Genomic DNA, 19,170 nt, shown 5'->3' on the forward strand with positions numbered 1-19,170 from the left:
CGGTCCCCCCGTCCCCCGGTCCCCCGTCCCCAGGTCCCCTGGGCCCCCGCCCCAGGTCCCCCGGTCCCCGTCCCCGCCCCCGGTCCCCGTCCCCGTGCCGGTCCCCAGCCCCAGTAACCGCCCGCTAAGCGCCTCCTGCAGGCCGAGGCAGCGCCGTGCGCATGCGCGGGCCGCGCCGGCCGCGTGGAGCGCCGGAACCCTTGTGCGGGGTCGCTGGCCGGGCGGACAGGTCCGTGGGCGGAGCGGGCCGTAGTGGTGCGCGGAGCCCGGGACGCCGAGCCATGAGGCTGTCTCCGCGGACTCTGTGCGCCGCCGGGCGGGCGGTCTGGCGGGAGAGCTTCCCTCTGGAAGGTCGCGACGTGGCTCGCTGGTTTCCGGGCCACATGGCAAAGGGTGAGGCGCGGCGGGGCGCGCTGCTCCCCCGGCTCCTCGCTGGTCCAGCGCGGGGCGGGCTCGTGGGCTAACGCCGGCAGGGCCTGTTACTCGGCTCGAAGCCCATGTCCCCACCTGCTTGGAAAAGGACACAATTTCCTGGACGTTATTTGGGGACGGAATGAGGCAGGGGTAGGAAAGCACTTTCCAGGTTGAAGTCGGCTGTTTAATTACCTGAGCACCTTGAGGCGTAGATGGAGCTGTCTGTCTCTCGCCTGCACCCCCTGAGGTTCTTACTTTCCTCAGAATTTGGCTCCAAGAGCGCCTGCAGGCCCAGCCCCACCCGGTGTGAGGGTGGCGGCCCGCGGCCTGCGCAGCGCCTCGGCCCCTAATCAGGGGGACAGGGCGCCCGCGGGCGGGAAGCAGGCGGGGGAGGCGAGTTGTTGGAAAAGAAAGAAAGAAAGTGAAGTCGCTCAGTAGCGTCCGACTCTTTGAAATCCCATGGACTATAGCCGTCCAGGCTCCTCCGTCCATGGGGTTTTCCAGGCAAGAACACTGGAGTGGGTTGCCATTTCCTTCTCCAAAGGATCTTCCCGACTCAGGGATCGAACCCAGGTTGAACCCGCGTCTCCGGCTTTGCGGCAGACTCTTTACCGTCTGAACCACAAGGGATCCAGCCACAAGGGATGTTTGTGGGTGTGCTCGAAAGACTGGTCTTGGCTGAGTCAGGGGACGCTGAGGGGCAGTGTGTATGTACAGCTGATTCACTTTGCTGTACCGGAGAAACTAAAAACATCATAAAGCAACTAACTGTGCTTCAGTAATAAAGACCTGGATCCCGTCCTCCCCTGAGGCGTCCCTCTTCTGTTTTCCAGGGCTGAAGAAGATGCAGAGCAGCCTGAGGCTGGTGGACTGCACCATCGAGGTGCATGACGCCCGGATATCCTTCAGTGGTGGTGACGTCCTCACTTAGAATAAGCAGTACCTATCTGGTCTTTGTCCTGGTTCTGGCACAGAGCTCCTGAAAGTCTTGGAGTTTCCAAAGTGAGGAGTGTGATAAGGTGTCTCTTGCTGTGTTAATGAGGTGATTTTGGAAAAGACCCCTGGTCACTTAAGGGGGGAGCTGGTTGCCGGGGGAACCACCCTTGCTATGGGGAGGATTAGAACTTTCAGTCCTACCCCTGCCACCCCCACCTTAGGGCCTGGAGGTTGAGTTCACTCACCAAAGGCCAGTGTTTCACTCTGTCCTGCCTGTGTAATGAAGCTGCTATAAAACGCAGGCTGTTGTGGGGTGGGGGTGGGGAGAGCTTCCTGATGGCTGAGAGGGTGGAGATGCAGGCAGAGGCACCTGCATGGGGGGAAGCTCCACGTCTTTTCTCAGCCTTCCTCCTGCACATGTCTTCCATTTGGCCACTCCAGAGTTGTGTCATTTTTGTTGTTTAGTCATTTAAGTCATGTCTGACTCTTTGTGACACCATGGACTGTAGCCCGCCAGACTTCTCTGTCCATGGGATTTTCCAGGCAAGAATTCTGGAGTGGGTTGCCATTTCCTTCTCCAGGGGATCTTTCCCACCTAGGGATTGAACCTGGGTGTCCTGCACATATCTCCTACATTGCAGGCAGATTTTTTACCCCTGAGCCACCAGGGAAGCCCGATCATAATGTAATAAATAAAATGTTTCTCTCAATTTCTTGAGCCATTGTCCAGACTAGTTTTGCTAGAACCCAGGAAAGGGTCTTGGGAACCCTTGATTTGGGCCTGTTGTTCAGAAGTGACAGGTGACAACCTGGACTTGGAGTTGCTATTTTTTAAAATTAATTTATTTTTTATTGAAGGATAATTGCTTTACAGAATTTTGCTGTTTTCTGTCAAACCTCGACTGCAGTTGCTATTTGAAGTGAGGAGTGGTGGCATTCCTGAGCTCAGACTGTGGGGTCTGATGCTGTCTCTAGGTAGATGGAGTCAGAGCTGCGCTGAACAGAAGGACCCCAGCTGGTGGTGAGAACTGCCCAGCCCCACTGGGACCGGGAGCAGAGCTGTGGTGCAGGGGAGGCCATTCGGCATCGGGCAGCGCACGGCTCGAGAAGCACTCCTGGCTGTCACCTCGTCTTCATCTGCCTTCTTCCCTGGCCCCTGCTCTGGTCCAGTCAGCCCCACGGTGGCCAACAGGGTCGCCTCTCATAGTTACTGACATTTAAAGCAGTGGTTCTCGATCCTTGTTACATATTAGAATTCCCCCGGGAGGCTCTTGAAAATACTGATGTCTAGGCCCCTTTCCAGGCCTGTGAGTCAGAATCCCTGGTGTGGGGCCCAGAAGCTCCCCTCTGGCACACAGGTAGCTTGTTTGTCTCAGGTTTCCGCCTGGCACAGCCGCGCCTTCCAACTCACTACAGCAGTAGCAGGCTCCAGGTGGGATATGAAATCTCCATTAGAAAGTTGCTGCCAACCAGGCTTTCTTCCTGTATGAAAGGATGCATCGGAAGAGGGAACCATCTCCCTCAGTAATGAGCATGCTTTGCATACCCTGTTTTGGCTGTATTTACATGAGCTGTGTTTAGAGGCTCTCTGTAAGACACATGTGTTGGTTTGAAAGTCATCACCATCTCTAGTTGGAATTTCTGAGAAAACTCTCCAGTTTCTGTACCGTAGGCTAAATGTTTCAGTTCATACAATATCTCGTGCCAGTCAGAAGGGCTTGCTGGCAATTGCATGTCTGATTACTGAAAAACAAGGAAACCTGCTGTTGCTGTCTGTGTGCCGAGGGGCGGCGCCTCCGCTCCGTCCTCCTCTGCTCGCTGGATGTCCTGACTTCTCCAGGACGGCCTCTCGAGGGAGTCTGGAGGCTTTCAGTATGCTCAATTAGCTCAGGCTTGGTTAACCTCTGAGGGCAGAGTGCTGTTTATCGAAAAAGTAAGTTGTTGTTTTTGTCGTCCCTTTGTTGTATGGGTGGGGACACAGCGGCTTAACTGGGTGCCTGGAACGGGGGCATGCTGAGGCTTCGGGACTCCTGGGGACAGGCACCAGGGAAGGGCTGAGCACTCCCGACCTGCAGATACAGACCTCCCCTCCTGACGTGCTGGGGTCACAGTGAGTGCTGGGGGCCCCTGGTGGAGATAGGAAGGGGCTGCCCCTGGTGTGAGGAGGTGGGCTCACTGGAGGTCTCCATGAGGACGCCTGGGGCTGGCGGTGGTGGCGTGACATGCATTGGTTAGGACTCATGGGAGGCACTTGTCCTGAGTGACCAGATCTTTTGGCAACTAAACAGTGATCTAGTCACAAAACCTTCCATTGAGCTTTGTTTTTGCCGCCATCGTTCCTGTTTGAGAAGCCACGAGAGGGCCGCTGCCCTGCCTCTTGTCCACAGGACGTGTCGGGGGGCCTGCAGGGGCTCAGTGGCCCTGAGGTCAGTGAATGCAGGACTTGGGGTCGGGCTTGGTCTCGAGGTTGGGCTGGCTGGAGCTCTCCTGCTCCTGGACAGGCTTTAACACCCTGTCCTTTCCTTCCGAGGGTGTCCTGTTACAGGCTGGTCCAGTCTGCATAACAAGACAGGGGAAAGTATGTGAATTGGCTGGTCAAGTTGATGGAATTTTGCCTTAATTTTGCCACATCCCACTTTCAGGCCGAAACCCTCTGTTTCAGGAAACCCTTGGGCTTAAGCCTCACTTGCTTGTCCTCAACAAAATGGACCTTGCAGATCTGAAGGAGCAGCAGGTAGGGCTCAAATCTGACCGAATCTCTGGATGGACGTGGTGCCCGTCTGCCCAGGCCTGCCAGCTTTAGCAAAGTAGCCTTTGACTAACCTGTCATCCGAGAGACAGAAGAATTTGTACCCTTCAACAGGGGTTCAGCCGTGGGCAAGGGGAGGAGCTGTGCTCCCACGTGGTGGGCAAGGGGAGGAGCTGTGCTTCCATAGAGCAGCCGCAGGGCCCTCGAGGCTGGGAGCATATGGCATGTGGCTGCAGCTGCGGTATGGATGCCTACATCTTGTTGAACTGTCACTCGCTAACGTTTCAGTTGCCTCCTGAGGTGGGTCAACAGCACCCTGCTCAGTGCTCTCCAACCCAGAGGCCTCTTGGTGTGGCAGCGGTGGCTCCCAGTGTCCTCAATGGCCAGGCCCATGGCCTCCCAGACCCCTGGTCTGAGCTGTGGGCTGCCTGCTGCCCCCCGAGTGATCTGGAAGGTGGGAGACCCAAAGCAACTGGGGGTGTCCCCGAGCCCTGCTGAATGGGGACACAGTGTCCAGGGGTGATGTCCCTGAGTAAGAGAAATGTAAAGAGTAGGTGTCAGAATCTTGAAATCGAGCCAGCTTTTGTGTGTGTGTAGCTTTTCCTTTTGCAGCAGCAGTTCTGGTTTCTTAGTTGGCTGTGGTACATTGAATTCTTTAAACTCCATCCACAGACCTATAGCTCAAGGTTTGCAGGGAAACCCAGGCACTCCAGCCCCAGGGTTCTTTGTTCATTGAGTGCCCGAGGGAAAGGCATTTCCCATCCGAACCCACCTCCCCGCAGGCTTCTAGTTGAATCTCTCCTGCCCCGAGGACAGATCCCTGGCTCCCACTCCAGGGGCAGCTGTCCTTACTTGTCATCACAAGCTTTCACTTGCTTTTCTTAGTTGAGACTTGGGTCTTAGCATCCAGCAATTGCTTCTGCTCCGAAATGCTCATCTTTGTGGAGTGATGGGCACATTAGGTGGCCTGATGGGGGTGTCGGATCTTACCTGCAGGAGGCAGCTGAGTCTGGGGAGGACAGGAGGGAGCAGCCCCTCGGTGGGGGTGGGGGGTGGGGGGTGGGGTTGTGTCTGCCTCTGCAGGTTAGGAGGGGGGCGTCCCATGCAGATTTGTATGCAGCCTGCATTGTGACTTCACGAAGTCTTTGTGGGCCTGACCTTCATCTGCATCATCACAGCAAACGATAAATCAGTAAAACTAACTGAAATTATGAGTGACTTTTTTGTTCCTTTAAGTAAATCAGTAGCTGATCAAACAAGGTAGTTCAGTTCAGTCACTCAGTCGTGTGACACTTTGTGACCCCATGAACTGCAGCACACCAGGCCTCCGTGTCCATCACCAACTCCCGGAGCTTGCTCAAGCTCATGTCCATCGAGTCAGTGATGCCATCCAACCATCTCATCGTCTGTTGTCCCCTTCTCCTCCTGCCTTCAATCTTTCCCAGCATCAGGGTCTTAGAAAAGACTCACTAGAAAGTGAGTCAGTTCTTTGCATCAGGTGGCCAAAGTATTGGAGCTTCAGCTTCTGCATCAGTTCTTCCAGTGAATATTCAGGACTGATTTCCTTTAGGATGGACTGGTTGGATCTCCTTGCAGTCCAAGGGACTCTCAAACAGTGCAGTACTGGTTGTAAAAATAAGAGTCATACGGTGATTTTGCTTCATGTTAAGGCCAGTAAGTTCATATTAACCTCAGTTTACTTTGGGGCTTTTAAAGTATTCCATATACTTCGTAGTTGGGTTCAAACCTAAGTTTAAGTGGAGCTTGTTTTGTGGAAGCTGGTTGGGAGGAGAGGAGCCATGATGTGACTGAGTGGAGACCAACGCTGCGTCTCCAGGGCTGCAGGTGATTTTGGATGACCTGGTGTGGCCCCTGCACCGTGTCCTCACACAGAGCAAGGGTGCCCCGCGGCCGACCTGCTCTCCCCCGACGTGCCCTCAGGCCACCTGCCCCGGCGGCCCAGCCTCCTCCCTGGCCCACGAGCAGATCCTCAGACTTTAGCTTATGATGCTGTCCATGTCTTCATTTAGTGTTTGAAATGGAAACGTCTTGTCTCTTTTAGAAAATTCTACAACACTTAGAAAGAGAAGGCCTAAAACATGTTGTTTTTACCAACTGTGTGAAGGATGAAAATGTCAAGCAGGTGGGTCTCTTCTGTTTTGTGCTCTGAGGCTTCTGCTTAAAATGTTAAAGAAACACCACAGATTACTCTGGGCTTCTGCAGGGAGCAGAGTGTTGTTGGGTTCGGGGCACAGTCACCTCCTGGGTCGGGCAGACTAGGGTGGGAACAGCAGGGTCGGGCCGAGAGCCGTCTTCGGTCCCAAGTAGGAGGAGCCCGTGGATGGTCTGTGCCTGTTTTCCCGGTCAGGTTTGAGAATTCTGCCGCTGTCATGTGTCTTTGGAGGGCATGGCAGTGCCTGCTGTCCCCCTCGGGCTCTCCTCGTTCCTGGGGAAGGACAGGGCAGGGCCCCGGCCACCCTTACAGCTCCCCAGAGCACAGCCTGCGACTGATGTGTGTGGACCCGTGCCGGCCGGTGGTGGGACGCCGGTGGGAGCGCCCGCCTCCAGGGGCCGAGGGAGGCCAGGCTCCCACAGGACGGTGCCTGGTGGTTGTTGGTTGCAGATCATCCCGATGGTCACGGAGCTGGTTGGGAGCAGCTACCGCTATCACCGAGGAGAGGTTGGTGGTGGGCCGGCCCGGCCGAGGGCCTGCCCCTTCTGCTGGGACCCCAGGCCCAGCTGCTGAGCCCAGCCTGGGTCCCCCCTGCGGGGTCTCGGCAGGTGGGGTGGGGCGGCCTCACCCTGTTGGACACACCGGTGCCCCGGGCGTGTGGGGGTGTGGGGCTAGGTGGGCGCCCAACCCCTGCCCTTGCGCTTGCAGCACGTGGAGTACTGCATCATGGTGATCGGGGTCCCCAACGTGGGCAAGTCCTCACTTATCAACTCCCTGCGGAGGCAGCACCTCAGGAAAGGTACTTGGGGGAGGGGCAGGCACAGATTCTCGTGCTGGGATGACCCTCCAGAGCCTGAGGCCCCAACTCGCTGGGGGCGCTGTTGGCACCAGGAGGCCCCGCTGACAGCTTGGCGTGCAGTCAGCTGGTGAGACAGTCATCCCCTTATACATTTTCACTTCATTCGTTTTCTGTCTAAAATGTTTAATATATGCAATTTCTAAACGTGGGTGATTTTGTCCTTCCGTTGCTTTGTCTCTGTCCCGCTGTGCTCGGGGTGTGGGAAACGTGGGTGAGACGTCAGGCTGGGACCTGGGGAGGGCTCTCGGGCCTGTGTCTCGTACCTGTTGGTGTTTGACGCCAAGGCCGTGTTGACTCGAGTTTTGCACAAGTGTGTCCTTTGGGAACCTCCCCCAGACAGACCTGTGCTGGACCGTCACCTCAGGCTGTTTCTGCTGCCAGTTGGAGCACAGTTACAGTCAGCTATTGCTTATTTTCCTGTGATTGTGTCTTTAAAGCCATCATTGGTGTTAGTACATTAAATGCTGTGCAACCTCACCCTGTCAGTCTCCAGACACAAGTGGGCCTGCCCCCCGGACCCCCTAGAGCCTTGGGTCTACTTCCTGTCGTATGAATTTGATCCTCTGGTGCCTTGAGCCTGGACTCACAGGATCTGAACTGTGCTGGGCTTATTTCATGGACCTAACTCTTCGAGGTCCAATGGTGTAGCATGAGGTATAATTTCCCTCCTTTTTAAGGCTGAGGAACACTCCTTTGTGTGGGCGAAGCACATTTTGCTTACCTGTCCGCGCTGATGGATGAGAGTGTTGCTCCAGCACAGGGGGAGGGTCATGCCCTGAGCTGGGACCCGGGGCGGCCAGTGTCGAGAGCACAGGCGGCTTCCCGGTCAGGAGTGGCCCCAGGGATGGCCTGTTGTGGGTGGTCCCGGGGCGGTGCCGGCCTTGCAGGGAGGAAGGCGATGCCAACAGGCAGCCCTGCCAGTTGCTGTGGGCGTGTCAGTGGGTCGTGGTGCCTGGGAGGCAGTTCTCTGCTTGCAGTGGCCTCGCTGGGCCCTGCTAGGCTCCCCCGTGCATCCCTGCTCATCTACCTTATCTGCCTGGGGGTTTGGCAGACTCTGACATCTCCCTTTCATCTCACAGGAAAAGCCGCCAGGGTGGGTGGCGAGCCTGGGATCACCAGAACTGTGATGTCCAGGATTCAGGTAGGGCCTTGTCCTCACGCCAAGCCTGGGCCAGGGCTCAGGTGTCTTCCATCCCAGGGGCATGCAGGATCAGGGCAGAGCCTGTCCTCCTGGGGCGAGGTGGCTGCTGGGCTCCTGCCCTTATTCCTTCTCCACTCAGCAGTGGCATCTGTGGGGATGCTGAGAGCTTGGTGGCAGTGACGACTCTGGGGGACAGGTTCCAGGGCCTCCTTGAGCCTCAGGCAGAAGGCCAGCTGACCCCCCTCTGCCCACAGGTGTGTGAGCGGCCGCTGATGTTCCTGCTCGACACCCCCGGGGTGCTGGCTCCTCAGATTCCAAGCGTGGAGACAGGCCTGAAACTGGCCCTGTGCGGTGAGCCCAACGCCCACCCCCACAGCAGGCTCCCAGGCCCCCAGGCTGGGCGGCTTGTGCTTGGCCTGGCTGCTCACGGGTGACACCCCTGGCACCCTCTGAGCCCGTCGGGCCTCCTGGCCCACTCTGGAGGGGGCGCCCTCCTCCCACTTGACTGCTGGGGTGCAGAGGGCAGGGAGCAAGCTGAGCACTCACCCTCCGCTGCCTGTTCCCAGGAACCATACTGGACCACCTTGTGGGCGAGGAGACCCTGGCTGACTACCTTCTCTATACTCTCAACAGGCACCAGCTCTTGGGGTGAGTGCAGGGGTGGGCCCTCTTCCCCGTCCTCACCAAACATAACTAGAAAGCCAGCACTGTCAAGGAGCTGTAGACAGTCTGTGGTCATTTAATCTGTACAGTCTGCTACGCTGTGACATGTGGGTACACCTGTGAATCTGTTCCGTTCAGTCACTCAGTCGTGTCCGACTCTTTACGACCCCATGGACTGCAGCACACCAGGCCTCCCTGTCCATCACCAACTCCCGCAGTTTACTCAAACTCATGTCCATTGAGTCGGTGATGCCATCCAACCATCTCATCCTCTTTCGTCCCCTTCTCCTCCTGCCTTCAGTCTTTCCCAGCATCAGGGTCTTTTCCAATGAGCCAGCTCTTCGCTTCAGGTGGACAAAGTATTGGAGCTTCAGCTTCAGCATCAGTCCTTCCAATGAACACTCAGGACTGATCTCCTTTAGGATGGACTGGTTGGATCTCCTTGCAGTCCAAGGGACTCTCAAGAGTCCTCTCCAACACTACAGTTCAAAAGCATCAATTCTTTGGCACTCAGCCTTCTTTATGGTCCAACTCTCACATCCATACATGACCACTGGAAAAACCACAGCCTTGACTAGACGAACCTCTGTTGGCAAAGTGACGTGAAGCCGTTACTCTGTCCAGGAAACCCCCCGTTTCCTGTGCTGCTGTGTAAACCCCTCCCTGCCCCGCCTGCCTCCTGCCGCCTTCTGAAGTCTCCTGGTGGGGCCACGCGTGCAGCCTCCCTGCCTGGCAGGGGCCCCCTGGCTGGGCACCCGCCTGGGCTCACGCGTGTCCACACAGTGGGCAGTGCAGGCGGTCAGTGCAGATGTCCAGTCGGTTTGCCCTCACCAGCGAGGATGGCGAGCGTGCGTGTGTCCTGCAGGCCCCGGAGACGTCCTTTATGACCCTGAGGACCTCAGGCCAGGTTTTTGGTTTTCCCCACAGAAGTGGCTTCTGGTTTCCACTTTCTGATCTCTGGGTTTTGTTTTGTTGATTGCTGTCTGGTCTGTGTTCCTCCCTTGTTTCACATTGCTGATTGTCTTCCTGTTACTGCTGTGGGCAGGAGATGGGCTCTCCCCCCACCGCTGGTCCTGCTCACGTGTTTCTAGCCTCCGTGTCGCGGGGAGGTCTTTGTGTTCTCCTGGTGACTTGAGGACGTGACCTCCTTTATCCTGGACAGGATAGTCTCCGCTCTGAAATCTCCCTCATGTGTTCCTCTCCCTGGTCGCTTTATTTGAGCTGGTGTGTCTTTACATTTAAAATATGTTTATTGCTGCATGTAGCTGGCCCTTGCTTTTCACCCAGTCTGACCGTTTCTCCTTTTATTTTAGGTATTTAGACCATTCACGTCTGACGTGGTCACTGACGTTAGGTTTACATCTGTCATCTTGCCTTTGTCCCAACTGTCCTTCGTGCCTCTCTTCCTCTCTCTTCGGCCTTTTTTAGATTAGTCAGGTACCTTCTCTTTAATTCACTTGGCTGTGCCAACTCTTAGTTGCAGCTTGCAGGATCTTTAGTCACAGCATGCGAACTGCTCTTAGTTGTGTCTTGTGGGATCTGGTCCCTGCCCAGGGATTGACCCTGGCCCCTGCACCGGGAGTGCGGACTCTTAGCCCCTGGACTACCAGGGAAGTCCCTCAGACGCTTTTCATGATTCCCTTTTGTCAGCTTGTGACCTAGAACGTGGGTGAAGGTGGCTCTAGGGTTTGCAGGATGTCTGGGTGGCGTTAGCGCCGTGTGGCCTGAGGGCCTTTCCAGTCTGCGGACCTCGCCTCTGGGCCAGTCTGGTGACACGTGTTGTTCTTTGCGGCAGACATGCTGCTGCGCTTTCTGAAAACATGGATGTAAAGTGAAGACTCAGTCTTGGTGGTCTGCCCTGGGCCTCGCAGGTCACGTCCCGCCTGGTGTGGGCCCCCTGCCCTCTGGGGCCGTCTCCCTGTCAAGGATTTCCTGTGATGCTGGTGGCCGTGCAGCTGCTGTCTGAGGATGTGTTCATTTCACCTTCCGTTTTGAAGGGAGTTGGCCCTGTGGGTGGAGTTCTAAGTGGATGGACTGTCTGCAGAGGAGCGGTTTCTGATGAGGGTCTGTTCTCTACGTATGACGCTCTGGCTGCTAAGGTTTCTCTTTGTCAAGCGTTTGGGCAGTTTATGACACTGGGCGCTGGCGTGGTTTCTTCTTGTTTCTTGTGCTTGTCCTCAGCCCTTGATCCTCACCCCCGAGGCCGTGCAGTTTGCGTCACATGTTGGTGATTCCAGCCGCTGTCCTCGTCCACCCAGGACTGTCACCAGGCTTTGACCGCAGGTGCAGGGCTCTGTCACCTGCTCTGGCTGCAGGAGGGCCAGCTCAGTGCCGCTGGGTCCCCAGCTCCTTCACCCTGTCCCCTGTGGAGTTCGAGCTGCTTTAATTTCCTCTGTGTGTGTTTCATAGTGTTTTCTTCTAGGTATTAGATTTGGATTATTTCTTTTTATTGTCTTCTGTGTGGGTTCTTTGCTTTGTAACCACAGGGAATGCAGTTCTAATAACTGATTCAGGGTCTCTCTGGATTCTGGCATCTTGGGCGGTTCCAGCTGACGGGTTTCTCCCCCGACGGGTCTGTTCTCCCGCCGTGTGTGCCTGGCAGCTCTGCCCTGACCTTCGGGTGGCTGGTGGCGGGTATTCCTGCCCTGGGACTGTCATCAGGAACGCTCCGGCCCTTTTGGTTAGGGTCTGCAGGGAGACCCTCGAATGGTCAGCTATCCTGGCAGCTGCATCCAGGGTTCCGGTGTGTGGCTGGGTCTCAGGGCAGCCGGCTGTGGCCACGTGGAAGGTGGGTGTCGGTGAGGCCCTCAGCTCTGCAAGGCGGTCATTGGCACCCACGAAGGGGTCGTCGGAGAGCCAGTGACTGCCGCCTGCACGCAGGTACGTGCAGCACTACGGCCTGGGCGAGGCCTGTGATGACATCACCAGCGTGCTAAAGCGGGTGGCTGTGAAGCTGAGGAAGACCCAGAAGGTGAAGGTGCTGACAGGCACAGGTGAGACAGGCAGCCCCGGGCCGGGCGGGGGTTGGGCCCAGGGCAGAGGGGAGGAAGCTCCAGCCTGCGATGCCCTCATTTTTGTGAATTCAGGTGTTTTTCCCGAATGTCCTGTGCAGACACCCACCTGTGTGGGCCTGAGGGGGGTGGGCTGGGCCCCGCGCGGGGCTCCCTCCTCACCGGCGCCTCCTGCCTCCTCAGGGGACGTGAACGTCATCCAGCCCGACTACCCTGCCGCTGCCCGCGACTTCCTGCGGGCCTTCCGCAGCGGGCTGCTGGGCCCTGTGATGCTGGACCGCGACGTCCTGCAGGGCCGCCCCGCGGAGGAGCCGTGACCTGGCCTGGCGGGAGGGCCTGGCCCCTGGCCTCGGCTCCGCGGCTGGGGCTGGACTCCCAGAGTCCCCACGCTGGTCACCACACTGGGTCTCTGTTCCAGGAAGGAGGCCGAGCCCTCCTGCCCCACAGCCGGCCCCTGGTCCCAAGGGACAGGCCTGGGTGTGGATGTCAGGGCGGTGGGCGTCCCGTGCGCCTGGCCCCGGGGGACACTCACTCATGTTGTGTCTCTCAGCTCCTCTCCTAAGGAGAAGCTGGTGTTTTCTCAGAAGGAGTTGAAACCATCATCTGTAATTTTAAGATTTTAAATTAAAAGGCCCGTCTCTGAGCACAGCTGGGCTGGGGCCGTCAAGGAGGACTGAGTTGCCCAGGAGCTTCCCTGGTGGGCCTTCCTGTTTAAGACTTTCAAGCCGTCACATTGCCTCTGGGGCCCTGGCTCGGGCTCGGCCACCCCCAGCTGGTCTTGCAGAGCCTGGAGCTCTGTCTGTGAGGATGAGGGCATCTGGGCGCCGCACCCAGGAATGCCGGCAGCATGGACACAGGAGGCTGCGGGGTCGGCCTTCTTACTGTGCAGACCTGCGGGCCCCTTGCCAAGAAAAACAACACGAACTTCTCAGCACCCAAGGGCTCGTGCGTCAGCTTCCTGAGTGTCCTGGTCCTGCAATAAGGATGGTCTTATTGGCAGCAGAGTTTATTTCACCACTGAAGCGCACACACACACACACACACACACACACACACACACACACACACACACCCTCTCCCTCTCCCTCTCCCTCCCCCCCGGGAAGCCTTGGCAGAATCCAGCAGCCCCATCCCCTTGGTGCCCAGGGCTGATCTGCTCACACAGCCCGGCTTGTGCACAAACCAGGGCGGTCAGTTGAGACCTCAGGCCTTCCTGCCACCTCTGAGCACCTTCCAGCTAATGAGACGGTGCCAGGCGTAGCTGTGCTCACGCCTGAGGGGCAGGAAGGTCACCACCACAGCCTGCACTTCTAGAAGAGGGCGGGGAGGGAAGGGTGCTGAGCGTGGGCGTGCACCTGGTCACAGTTCCAGCTCTTCTGTGTCCAGTGGTGGTGCGACCTTCCCGGAGCCTCTGCCACGACACCCCTCTTCCTGTAGGCGGCCCTCTAGGTCCTGTTGCCCCCCCGCCCAGCACACTCACCAGTTCTCCTGAGGCTGTCCACCCTGAGCGCCGCCTGTTTCCTGCTGGAACCCTGCCCCGTGGGGTGGGAAGTGTTCAGGGATGTGTGGCTGCACATGCCAAACCCTCCTGAAGTTGCGTTGTGGAGTGGAATCATTTGACATGAGTGCTATTTCCAGCACGTCCATTGTTAGCGGTGCATGCTGCAGAGGCAGAAGAGGGTCTGGACCAGCCGGAGTCTGTGTCCTCCTGGGCGTCTGAGGCTGAGCACAGCTCAGCCCGGCCCATCAGGGAGAACTGAGTCACCAAGGAGCTGCCTTGATGGGCCCTCCTGCTTAAGACTTTCAAACATTGCCTCTGCGGCCCTGGCTTGGGCTCAGTCACCCCCCGCTGGTCTTGCGGAGCCCGGAGCTCAGTCTGGGAGGATGAGGGCATCTGGGCACCGCACCCAAGAATGCTGGCAGTGTGGACACAGGAGGCTCCAGGGAGCTGTGTCCTGTAGCTTGACACCTGGGTCTTTGGAGAGAAATGCTTGGTCCAGGCCCCGTGGATAATTTGAGACCCTGACTGCAACCAGAGCCGAGGGCCAGCTGGGAAGGCAGAGGCGGCAGGGCTCCCGGAGATGCTGGTCTGGACACGCGTCTGTCAGCTGAGCACAGGCCTTGTAGCACGGGGCATGCGAGGGCAGATTCTGGAGGCAGGCCTGTGGCGCGCGAGGCTCCGACACCCGCAGCAGTGCCCGACCAACCAGGAGCCGGGCTGGAGCTGTCCTGCGAGGCCCGGGGGCTCCTCTAGCCAGAGGACGGGCAGGCGAGCCTGGGCCCAGGCTGGGCCCACGCCTGTGGAGCAGGTTGGCAGCTGGAGGGAAAGGCACCTGAGACGCCCAACATGGCGTCGGGAGCCAGAGGCAAACCTTGCGTCTTCGGAGGCCGCTGTGGGCTGTGTTCCCCTGGTTCCCCCAGCAGTGCATCTTGCAATGTCTGCCCAGAGAAGGCTGTGGCCCCTGGGTCCACAGGCAGGGCAGGGCTCTGGGCAGGCCCTGGGTGAGGGTGTTCTGGGAGTGTCCAGAGAATGGGCCATGTTGGGCTCACAGATCCACAGACGTACCTCTCTCCTTTTTGGATGTGTGACCAGCGCTTTTCCTCAAGTCCTTCAGTCCCTGGGGCTGCCTCTGTTGGGGGACGGGGGGCACCATGTCCTCGGCTGTGGCAGAACCAGCCCAGCCTGAGGGCCCGCCTCCCTGCCCAGTGGTCACCACTGCCCACAGCTCTCAAGTGTCCAGGGTGGGCTCAGAGGAGCTGGGGTGACCTGAACAGCCTGTGGAGTGGTGGGCGCCGGCCAGCATGGACCAGTGCGGGAACAGCAGGACACCTCCCGTCCTGGCTCAGGCGGGACTTTAACCCCAGCCGGGAGGCAGGGTATCCTGGAACTGCGGGGCGCCCCCCAGGGAGGGTGCGAGGTGGGGAGGGGGTCGGGCGGGAGGTGTCACAGCTCTGGGCAGACTGTCCAGAGCTGCCGATGCTGCTGCTCTAGGCTCCTGGCTGTGGGCAGGGGAGGGAAGGGGCGATCAGGGCTGGGTAGCCTCTAAGGCGGCTGCGGGGCCTGGGAGGAGGGCACAGGCTGGGGGCAGCTCTGGCCGGAAGCGCCCAGCCCAGCCTAGGGCCGCAGCAGCCGCAGGGCGCCCAGGGTTCCACCCAGCAGTGGGCAGAGGTGCCTGTGGCTTGTGGGTCCCACGCCCGAGGTCCACGCCCAGTAGCTGTAGACACTTTGCTCCGTCCCGTTGCCACCAGGTGCCCCGTCCTCCGCATCCTCTGGGCCGAGCTCCGCCGGCCCCGTGGCCCTCCTCCAGCTCGAGCCCGCTGCCAGGCCTGCGGCTGCGCCCGCCGCCGCCCCCGCCGCCGCCCCCGCGGCCACGCGCATCGAGGAGCCCGCGTAGCGGGGCGCTGGCCTCACACGCACCCTCGAGGCCCCGCGCCCACCCCGGGCGCTGCCACGGGCCCCACCGCGGCCACCCTTGGCTGCACTGCCGTCGCAGAGGAAGGTGGCCGCTAGCAGCAGAGCCCAGCACACGGTGGCCGCCCAGTTCATGTTCCTGGAGCAGAACCTGCAGGACGGAGGAGGGGACCTCAGCTTCTGTGAGGACGGGGCGCTCAGGACCTGGGGACAGGGGACTTGGGAGGCGCGGTGGCGTTCGGGGCCTGGGCACAAGGGGCTCAAGGGGCAGGGCCGGGCTCAGCATTGGGTGGTACCTGGGGGCCTCGACTGCTGGAGGAGTGGGGAGTGGGTTGGGGGGAGGCCTGCCTGAGGATGAGGGCCTGGGGCCTGGGGCGGGGATGGGGGTCTTGTTCAATAGCCGGGAAGAGGCGGTTGGGGGTGAGGGTTTTGCAGCGGGGTTATTCTGTGTGGGGCGTGGAGTCGGGGCAGAGAATGGGGCTTGTGAGCCCCCTGCGGTTGAGGGCGCTCAGGCCTGGGGAGGGAGTTCCATGTGTGGGCCGCTCCAGAAGGACCACCTCGGGCCTCCAGGGCTGGCAGGCCCACCGGCCACTGGGGTGAGGCTGCGTTTCTAGGTCCGAGGCCCGAAGGAAGCAGGTGAGGGTCTGGAGAGGGGCCAGCAGGGAGCCTCGGTCGGCTCTCCCAGGCCCCTCCCGGGGCTCCGGGGCCGGAGACGGGGTGCGAGCCCCACCCCGCGGGCGAGGTCCAGTCTGGCGCCCCCTCCCGCCCGCTCTGCCTCGCGCTCACCCCTCCCGCTACCGCCTGGCTCGCAGCTGGGCGGGGGGACCGGAGGCGACCCCCGGGCGGCGGCTCCACCCGCCTCCCGGCCTCAGACACACCCCCACCCCCACCCCAACCCCCCCAGCCTTACCAGCCGCGGGCCTCGGGCAGAACCGCGGCGGCTCCGAGGACTGCGGCCCGAGCGGATGGGGGCTGTGGCGGAGACCCGGCGGGCGCCGAGCGGAGCGGGTTTGTGCGTGCGGCCTCCGCCCTCGGCGTGGGGCGGGCAGACGCGGAGGCTCATCCCCGGGAAGGGCGGGAGGGGATAGGGGCGGGCCTTCGCAGGCGCAGCCCCCCTCTGCCCAGCACCCCCTCACTCGCTGCCCGGTCCTCCATCCCTTGCGCACCTTCATCCTGACTGGTCCGCCAATACCAGTCGGCCCCGCTGTCTTCAGCACCTCGCTCCCCCAGCTCCACCGCATCTGTCCTCCCCCCAACTTCGCACACTCCGTCCCCCGCCACTTCAAGCCCCATCTCCCCCACACCCTCTCCAGTTCCTCTTTCCATCCGTTTCCGGGGGGTGTGTCCACACGCGCTCCTCTCCAGAGAGGAGAGGACCGCTCGCCAGGGCTCCAGGGCGTCCCAGACCCTGAGCAGCACCGGCCCTAGCAGGCCCCCTTCCAGGCCTGGGAAAGAGGCGCCGGGACCTCTCTTCCCGCCTCCAGGGGCTACTGCTCAGGCTCCTCCAGGGCCCCGCAGGCGGCCCCACCGCCTGTAACCCGCCTGCTCCCGCTAGCGCGCCTCCAGGGCCCGTCGGATTGGACCCCTGGGCCTGGCTCCGATTTGCTTCCCAAAGTTTGTCTGCTCTCGAGTCTACTCCCCGCCCGCTCCCAACCCCAGACTCTAGCCTCCCCCGCGGAGCCGCTCCCCTTGGGGACACCCGCCCTCTCACACAGCCCCCCCCCCCCCTCCCCCTGGGATGCAGAGCGCCTCTGTGACACCATCTCTCTACACTTCCATCAGATTCTCGTGGTCCTTGAAGGCTCAGCCGCGTCCCACGCTGTCCTGGGCAGGCTCAGGTCCTGTTGGTTTCAAATGCCACCTGGGCCAGAAGGGCCGCGGCTGAGAGCTGCCTGCTGGCCCCAGGCCTCGGGCTGCTGTGGCGATGCGGTGGGAGGGGCGGGGCTCGTCCACAGCTCGCATCCTCTGGTGGACTCCCGGGTCCCACGCACAGAACAGCCGCAGCGAGTTGCTCACCTCCAGGAAACAAGGGCACTTCTCCGACGGGATCAGGATGCCGCGTGGGGCCTCAGCGCCCTTCCCCCGCTCCGGCGTGTCCCCTGGGAGCCCACCTTGTCTTATTTTCGCCCATGGAGTCTGACTGTGACTGCCCCCTCCCGGCCCTGGGAGCAGACGTGGCGCGCCTTCCTGGCCCAGGGACCCGCTCCCCAGGGCAGGCCCGGGCCTGGCCCCTCTCCTGCGGCACCGCCAGTCGGGGGCGGTTGCTCACAGGCTGCACTGCACGGAGCCTGGAGCGCAGCGGGCGGGTGGGCCCGGAGGCAGTGAGGGGCCTGTGACCCCCGGCCTCTCGCGTCGGCCAGTGCCGCAGCTGACACTGGGCACCTTCCCTGCCACCTGCGCTCGGAAGGCCCCCAGCGCAGGGACATCCCTGCCCCTCGTGCTCAAGGGTCCTCCCGGCACCTCCCAGACAGCCGTCGTGTGAAAGCCTAAATGGCAGCCGGCGCTTATCAGACATTTGAGGAAAGTCTGCAACACAATAAAGACCACAGCAGAGAAAAGGGGGAAAAGGCTCAACAAGTTTGAGGAATTAGAGAAAAACCTAAAAAAGCAAAAATAATCCATAGGCTCAGAAAGACAGGGAGATACTGTGTTTGTATAAGAACAGGATGCTGTGACAAAAGTCAAGACCAAGTAAGAGAACAAGGTTGCAGAAAGCCAGCAGGAGAGCCGAATTACAAAGTGAAGGACATTTGTTTGGATGAACAGCAACAAGACGGCAGGTATAAGAGAAAGGGCATAGTTTTGGACTCGGAGTCGGATGGACTCCTGCTTCGGAGGAGAGTCAAGGGCACTCTGTAAGAGGAGCCGTGGAGTGAGGCTAATGAACCCTTTCACAAGGCCCTAAGCCTTTTCTGTTAAGAGATGTGAGGGAAGCATAGGAAAAAATGTAGACTATTTTATGTTTAAGTATTAACGTGAAAAATTCAAATATAATACTAGCCCCTGGGACTTCCCTGGTGGGAAGACTGCGTTTCAATGCAGGGGTGAAGTTTCGACCCTTATTTGGGGACCTGGGATCCCACATGTCTCATGGCCAAAAAATCAAAACATAAAAACAAATATTAGCCACTGAGCCCAACAGTACATTAAAAGCAGGTCACTACCGCTCAGGTCCAGGCGGTTTTGTCTGTGGACACACTTTGCCTATTGCTGCACAAAGGGAGAAGAGCACTCATGGTTTTCTCAGAAAAAGAAGACAGCACATTTCACTTCTCTTATGTTTGGTTTTTTGGGTTTTTTGACTATGAAAATGTATTACTATCGTGCCTTCACTATCAACACAGGATCCTGGTCCTTTCTCCTTCCTTTGTTTTTGATGTTCAGTCGCTCAGTCGTGTGTGACTGCCACGCTATGGACTGCAGCACGCCTGGCCTCCCTGTCCTTCATCATCTCCCAGAACTTGTTCAGACTCATGTCCATTGAGTCAGTGATGCCATCCAACCATCTCATCCTCGGTTGCCCCCTTCTCCTGCCTTCAGTCTTTTCCAGCATCAGGGTCTTTTCCAGTGAGTCAGTTCTTTGCATCAGGTGGCCTAAGTATTGGAGCTTCAGCATCAGTCCTTCTAATGAATATTCAGGACTGATTTTTTTTTAGGATTGACTGGTTTGATCTCCTTGCAGTCCATGGGACTCTCAAGACTCTTTTCCAACACCACAGTTCAAAAGCATCAATTCTTCAGCACTCAGCTTCCTTTACAGTCCAACTCTCATATCCATACATGACTACTGGAAAAAGCATAGCTTTGACTAT

General features: G+C 59.2%; 2 protein-coding genes across 4 annotated transcripts; one reads left to right on the forward strand and one right to left on the reverse strand.

The window, feature by feature from the left end:
• The first annotated feature begins 210 nt into the window (after positions 1-210).
• MTG1 (mitochondrial ribosome associated GTPase 1) lies at positions 211-12,935 on the forward strand. Of its 3 annotated transcripts, none has more exons than XM_065923615.1 (11): positions 211-393; positions 1,248-1,312; positions 3,980-4,084; positions 6,162-6,242; positions 6,723-6,779; positions 6,981-7,071; positions 8,211-8,272; positions 8,527-8,623; positions 8,839-8,920; positions 11,816-11,928; positions 12,130-12,933. In XM_065923615.1, exons 1-11 carry the CDS (start codon positions 282-284, stop codon positions 12,261-12,263), a joined length of 999 nt encoding a protein of 332 aa, XP_065779687.1. In that variant the 5' UTR covers positions 211-281; the 3' UTR covers positions 12,264-12,933. The 3 variants fall into 3 exon arrangements, with proteins under 3 accessions (XP_065779687.1, XP_065779689.1, XP_065779688.1); XM_065923617.1 differs by lacking the exons at positions 211-393; positions 1,248-1,312 and adding exons at positions 1,347-1,456; positions 2,326-3,928 and having other exon boundaries at positions 4,013-4,084; positions 12,130-12,935; XM_065923616.1 differs by lacking the exons at positions 211-393; positions 1,248-1,312 and adding an exon at positions 1,475-3,928 and having other exon boundaries at positions 4,013-4,084; positions 12,130-12,935.
• On the reverse strand, positions 12,786-16,467 carry SPRN (shadow of prion protein). The gene is made up of 3 exons (XM_065923618.1): positions 16,269-16,467; positions 13,427-15,509; positions 12,786-12,919 (listed from the first exon to the last, which is right to left on the reverse strand). Exon 2 carries the CDS (start codon positions 15,491-15,493, stop codon positions 15,062-15,064), a length of 432 nt encoding a protein of 143 aa, XP_065779690.1. The 5' UTR covers positions 15,494-15,509; positions 16,269-16,467; the 3' UTR covers positions 12,786-12,919; positions 13,427-15,061.
• Between the last annotated feature and the right edge of the window lie 2,703 nt (positions 16,468-19,170).

This window comes from Muntiacus reevesi, chromosome 2 (genome assembly GCF_963930625.1).
Source record: "Muntiacus reevesi chromosome 2, mMunRee1.1, whole genome shotgun sequence".
Taxonomy (NCBI): Eukaryota; Metazoa; Chordata; class Mammalia; order Artiodactyla; family Cervidae; genus Muntiacus; species Muntiacus reevesi.

What these genes read in the sequence shown, in the direction of transcription:
- MTG1 (XM_065923615.1), top strand. Translation starts at nt 282, where the DNA reads ATGAGGCTGTCTCCGCGGACTCTGTGCGCCGCCGGGCGGGCGGTCTGG. An exon ending in AGGATGAAAATGTCAAGCAG is followed by an intron (nt 6,243 to 6,722) that starts GTGGGTCTCTTC and finishes TGTTGGTTGCAG; the next exon opens with ATCATCCCGATGGTCACGGA. An exon ending in CTGTGATGTCCAGGATTCAG is followed by an intron (nt 8,273 to 8,526) that starts GTAGGGCCTTGT and finishes CTCTGCCCACAG; the next exon opens with GTGTGTGAGCGGCCGCTGAT.
- SPRN (XM_065923618.1), bottom strand. Translation starts at nt 15,493, where the DNA reads ATGAACTGGGCGGCCACCGTGTGCTGGGCTCTGCTGCTAGCGGCCACC.